At 56.8% G+C, this 6,000-nt stretch overlaps 1 protein-coding gene across 1 annotated transcript; it reads right to left on the reverse strand.

The window, feature by feature from the left end:
- Positions 1–3,189: 3,189 nt before the first annotated feature.
- CCL17 (C-C motif chemokine ligand 17) lies at positions 3,190–5,627 on the reverse strand. The gene is made up of 3 exons (XM_004468500.4): positions 5,513–5,627; positions 3,959–4,076; positions 3,190–3,466 (listed from the first exon to the last, which is right to left on the reverse strand). The coding sequence occupies exons 1-3, from the start codon at positions 5,580–5,582 to the stop codon at positions 3,346–3,348; spliced, it is 309 nt and encodes a 102-aa protein (XP_004468557.1). The 5' UTR covers positions 5,583–5,627; the 3' UTR covers positions 3,190–3,345.
- Between the last annotated feature and the right edge of the window lie 373 nt (positions 5,628–6,000).

The following is a 6,000-nucleotide window of genomic DNA, read 5'->3' on the forward strand; positions in this document are numbered from 1 at the left end:
GGCATGACTCTTCTTAAATTCCTTTTATCACTGAACAATGTGCTACTATTTGTAAGGGAGTGAAATAAGACTTTTTGTGAATCTAGAAGTTTCTGGCTTTTGCTTGTTAGCTTCCCCGGGGCCCTGAGCAACTACAATTGGATGTGAGGGGCAGAAGGCCCCACCGGGAAGCGCGCAGGGCTCTGTGCAGCAGCCTCAGAGCTTTCTTTTAGGGCAGGAGCGCCCCCTGGTGGGAAGTTAGAAAGCCACGCAATTCTCATTTCCACCCCTTAAAAGATGAGGTGCTTAAAGCCGGGTTGGACATGGCATTGCTCCTCCTGGGAGTTTCTTTCCCCTACCCGCCCCCCCCCCCCCCGGCAGTGTTCCCCATGGAATTCACCTGACGCGTGTTGATGAAAATGTATAAAACAAATGTCCATTATGCACAAAGCATTTTTCCTTTACTTATAGATTAGTCAGGTACTGAGTTGCCTGACCCCAGTGACCTTATTGGGTGAGTCAAACACGCAAGCAACCACAATTATAGGAAGTAGGGTATGATAAAGGTTAGGCCAAGGTCAAGCAGAGTGGGGCCAATTGCAGCCACGTAGACCAGGGAGGGCCTCGTGCGGAAGGCAGCACAAGCTGAGCTTGGAAGAGGAACTAGATTTCAGAAGTGGAAAGGGGACAGTGCCTGCCGGGTGGAAGGACACTGCGTGGCAGTCTGGGGGGTCTCTAAACCCAGCTCCTGCGTCTTGTCCCACCTGCCTCCCGCCCCTGATTCTGCCTTTGAACACTTGGATTCCAAGTCCTACATTTGTTATCAGTCCTGGATGACCTTTAAGCAAACCCCCTGCTCTCACTTTCAGGGGCCTTCTGGCCACTCTCCACCTCCTTACAGATGTCAACCGAGAAATGACAAGCCAAGCCGCAAGGCAACAAAGACATTTAGTGGGGGTCTTAGAATTGCAATTCGGGGAGCACAGAATCAGGCAGCAACCCAGATTGTGTTCTGTCTTGGCATTTACAGGCAAGACTTCTTAAAGGAAAAGAAAATTCAAGAAGTTGTTTGTGGTTGGTGGGTATTTGGGCATGTTAATAGTCTGCTGAGTGCTTTCTCTTGTGGTTTGTTTATGGTGTCTGGATGCCTGCAGGGTTTGTTTGGTTTTTTAATTATTTCTTTTATCATTTCAAATTCTTTTTAATTTTCTACATTTTCCTTGTCATTTTTAAAACTATCATTTTTTAAACTTTATTTTGTACATTTAATAATTGAAAATATAATTAAAAAAGAAAAAGTTGAATAAAAACATACATTTCTCAATTAAATACATATGAAAAATTTTTTTTGACTTACACAATATGTTGCACAATATATTGGATTCATAGTAACGCAACCATACAGTATTTGTCCTTTTGTGTCTGACTTGCTTCGCTCAACATACTGTCCTCCAGGTTCACCATGTTATCGTGTGCTTCATGACTTCATTTCTTACTGTCCTTAGTGGGTTGAAGCACGTCGCTGCTTGAGGCTTCGTATTCCTTGGCAGTTTGTGACATGCGGCTGAGATTTGCTTACGAGTAATCTCCAGGGTGACCTCGGCAGCTCCATTTTAAATCTCTCGGCCATAGTAACTCTATATTGTTTTCTTTTTACACAGCCCTCAACAGCCACTCCCCTTATCTGCCTTTATGACATGAGGTTCTGAGTAAGATTTCATTAGGAAAAAAAGGCTATGCTTCCTTTAAGAAAAGCTGGCAAAGGCCTTCGTTAAACGTGCACTGAGGGTCCTTCCAGCTCGACATTTGCTCTCCCAGGGCTCCCCCTGCCCTCCGGCTCTGGGTTCATCCTTCTCCCACCCCATGATCCAGAGGACATTTTCCCACATAGAATTCAGACTGGACTGCCCCCAGGACTCGGTCTGAAGCCGTTGGCATCAGGGCAGTGGAAAGCCCCCCTGGGGCCGAGGAGACCCTAGAGTCACCGTCCTTAGACTGGTCCTTGCTGAATTTGTTTTAGTCTGGGCCCCAGCGGAGCCAGGCGCGTCATCTTCCTGCAATAGCAGACCTGGCCGCCAGGGGGCGGTAGGAGGCAGAGACTTTGCCTGAACGTTACTCTCCAAATGCTGACCCCCAGGGCCACCCACAGAAGCCTGGAAAGAGACGGGCTGGATGCCCTCGTGCCCCAGAGAGAGAAGCCACGAGCCCACAGCTGGCTGGGAGAGTGAGCAGAACCAGAATCCAGAGGCGCTGCCTCTGCCCCACTGCTCGCTGGCTCCAGCCCGGGGGGTGGAAAGTCCAGCGCTGCCCCTTCCTTCTGAGCACCTGGACTGGCGCTCCCTGCAGCTCAGGGGTATATCCCTGGCTCATGGATCTCCCAATCTAATAGAAGAGTCGGGACCGACGGACAAAGGAGTCGGTGATGAAACGAGCCTGCCCCACGGCAGGCGGCGCTGCCGTCCCTACGAGCTGGAGGATTTCAGGAGGGTGCGCGGGCCGCTGTTCTCAGGGAGGGCCTCCTGCAGGCCGGGCTCGGGCCGCGGTGGGTGGGTGCCAGCGCTGGCATGGGCGGTGCTCGCACTTGAGATCAGGGGCGCAATGGGGCCTGGGGCAGCTGAGGGCGGGAGCGGTGGAAGACGAAGTTGCAGCAGGAGGGAGGCTCAGACCACAGCGGGAGGGGTTGGAGCTGGGAGAGGGAGCCGCACAGGGGCAGCTGGGCCTCACGGAGGCTTTTTGGCGGGCCTGAAAGATGGGAGGAGGGGCTGCAGGAACCCCCAGGCCAGAGGGCTCCCAGTGCTCGGCAGTGCCTTGTGGAACTTATTTGGAATTGACTCAAATGGCTAATGGGGATATTTGGGCAACTTGGCGTAGACAAGGGGCAGGGCTGAGGGGACCCTGGGGGACCTCAGTGGCAGAGAGCATCCGGACGACCTTTCCCAGAGCCCACCCCCAGGCGCCTGGCGGAAGGGAGAAGCAGCCTCTTGCTCACCCCTGCCCTGCCCATCCCCACCCTGCCCGCCCGTGCCTCTCTCACCAGGGCCTCCCCTCAGTTGGGTATGGCCTGCAGCAGCCATCTTCCCCTCTGAGCCTCAGTTTCCCCTTCTGACATGGACAGGGCAAGACCCGATGTTCTCCCAGGGCCCTTGCAATATGGCAGACTGGGGCAGGGGCCGCTGTGCACAGTGGACACCGAACACACCCGGTTGAGGGAGGAAGACTTTAATCCGGGCCGTTTCGTGCCCGTGGCTGCAGTTCAGAGAAGGGGGCAGGGGTCTCCGTTGCCGTGGCTCCTCTGTCCTTGTCAAGCCGCGCCTGGGCCAGGCAGCCCACCGGGGTGGGGGGTGGGGCGGTGGTCCAGGATGGGGATCAGGAGACCCGGGCAGTGGAGCCCCGCGACTCCGAGAGCCTCTTCAAGCGTCTGACTGCCTTCTTCACCCTTGGGTCCTTGGGGTCTGAGCAGATGGCCCTGCCCTGGACGGTCACCAGCCTGCGTGGAGGGAGAAGGCCGTCAGCGACGGGAGGGCAGGAACCTTCCAGAACCCTGGGGCAGCCCTGCCCTGCGCTGGCCAGGAGCCCGTGGCCCCCAGGCGTGGCCCAGAGCAGGGGCAGCGCTGGACGCCAGGCTCTGTCCCCAGGAGCCAGGGCTGCAGGGCTCCTCGGTCCCCTCCCTCAACCCCCGGACCCCCCGGACCCTGGGAACTGGACGCCCCTACGAGTGGAGAGACTGCGTCAGTCCTGGCTGGCTGTGACCTGGGGGCCCCTCCCCCCGACCTCGGGGTCACCATAAATCAGGGAAGAGGTGGGACCTCGTGGCCTGGGGCCCCCGCGGGGTCTCGGTGTGTGGCGCGAGCACCGCCCAGGGGAGCGGGGCCTGGCGGTCAAGGGCGAGGAGGACCCTGCCCGCTCCTCTCCCTCCCCCAGCCCTGCTCTGGGAGCCCCAGGGCCGACCCCTGTCCCCTGCGCGGCCCGGCATACTCACACGATGGCAGCCCTGGGGCAGTCGGCCGAGGTCGGGTACCAGGTCGCCAGCTTCCTGATGGGAATGACGCCCTTGAAGTGCTCCCGGCAGCACTCGCGGCCCACATTGGGCCCTAGAGCTAGAGAAAGACAGCGGGGCCGGGTCAGGCGGTGCGTGAGCCTGGCGGGGGCTTGGTGTGTCGGCTCTGGGTGCGCACGTCTGCCTGTGTGCCGCTGGGGGCTCTGGGGTGTGTGTGTGTGCACGCACGTGCAAGGGGAGGGCCCCGTGTCTGTGTCTCCACGGGTGTGTCACTGCGGTGTCTGCACATCTGTGTGTGCACACACTGAAACCACAGCGCTCCTCCCCCAAGTCTTTTACCTGCAGCGGGTCATCCAGCCCTCACAGCACACCTGGAGACAGGTATATCACTACCCCATCTTGCAGATGATAAAACGGAGGCCCAGGGCGTGAAGACACTTTCCCAGGCTTCGCTTCCTCGTCTTTGCACAAGAAGATACATCCTACCCTTGGAAGCCGCAGAACTGAGCCCCAGGCAGCGTTATCTAATCTCCCGCTGGGGTGTTCCAAGCCGCGCCCTGGCAGTCCTCTGACCCTCTCGGGGTAGCTTGGCTTGACCAGCTCTGCGGAGCCGAGGGGGCCTGGCCGTTCACAGCCCTGTGCAGTCAGAGCAAACTGGAGGGCTGGCCTCCTGATGTGCTCCCCGGGAAGGTAGCCCAAAGGTTACAGCACTGGTGCCGTGCAGGACACCAAGCAGCTTTGCTTCTAACGTAGCAACCTATCTCAGCTTTCCTTTCCCAAGATAAACATCTCTTTTTCCACATGCTCTGGGGACCAATTCTCTTGCCTTTATGCTGATTCCTCTATTATATATAAAGCTCATCATATATAATTATACATGATTCTCATTTTGAGAACTGCCCATTTGCCACTATAAAACCAGAATCCCAGGGACCGTCCCCCCCTTCACTGGACCAGATGTGCAAGTCTTTCGCTGCTCACAAGCTGACCCTTGAGGACTGGGGGCACCATTACTATTATTTTCCTTTGAATCACCTCCCTCAAAATCCTATTGCCGGGGGAGGAAATGTGGCTCAAGCCTCCACGTGGGAGGTCCCGGGTTCTGCTCCCAGTGCCTCCTAAAGAGGACAAGCAGAACCAATGAGCTGATGCAACAAGCTGACACAATGAGCCGGTGCGGCAAACAGACACTACAAGGAGACACAGTGAGCAGACACAAGCAGGGGACAGATACGGCTCAAGTGGTTGAGCACCTGCCTCCCACGGGGGTGGCCCCAGGTTCAGTTTCCAGTCCTAAAGAAGACAAGCAGACAACAAGTGGAAACAATGAGCCAACAGACAAGAGAGCCATCTTCAGGGAGAAAATCCTGTTGTTTTCCAATTTCTGCATGTTTTTTTTCTGTTAACCTACAACTTCTTCAATAGAAAAAAATTGTTCTGTTGCCGCTGCCCCCTTCGATCCTTGGTGGGAAGAGCTGGCGTGTGTGCTGCAGGTCTCGGCCCCCCGCCTTCCCCTGTCCCCCCGCCATCTCTCACCTGCCCGGCTGTGCTGCAGGGAAGCCCCCAGGAGGAGGGCGGCCAGAAGCAGCGTCTGCAGGGGGGTCATGGCGCCCAAAGCCCAGGAGAGGGTCTCTGTGTCGTGGCTTCTTCTGCCCAGGGACGGGGCTGAGCGAGGAGGTGACCTATTTAACATCGTCGGGGTCTTGCCCCGCCTCCCCCCGCCCCCACGCATCCTTCCCTAGTCCAGGACAGTTCAGAGAATTTGAGACGATTTTGCAGAAAAGTCCGGACTTGGAATGTTTGTGGCTTTCCAGAGAATGGGCATTCGCCTGGGACAGAGGTGGGGGCCTCTGGGGCCGGGGACAGGGCCTGTGACCATGACACACTTCTCCTTTCCAAGGAGATACAGCTCCTGGTGCCTTTTTAGCAGAACCGAGAAATCTCCATCCTCAGCTGGGCTCGTCTCTGCTCTGAGGCTGGCAAGCTTCCACACCGGGCACCCTGAGCAGGGGGACGGAGGCAGG

Source organism: Dasypus novemcinctus, chromosome 18 (genome assembly GCF_030445035.2).
Source record: "Dasypus novemcinctus isolate mDasNov1 chromosome 18, mDasNov1.1.hap2, whole genome shotgun sequence".
In the NCBI taxonomy this organism is placed as follows: domain Eukaryota; kingdom Metazoa; phylum Chordata; class Mammalia; order Cingulata; family Dasypodidae; genus Dasypus; species Dasypus novemcinctus.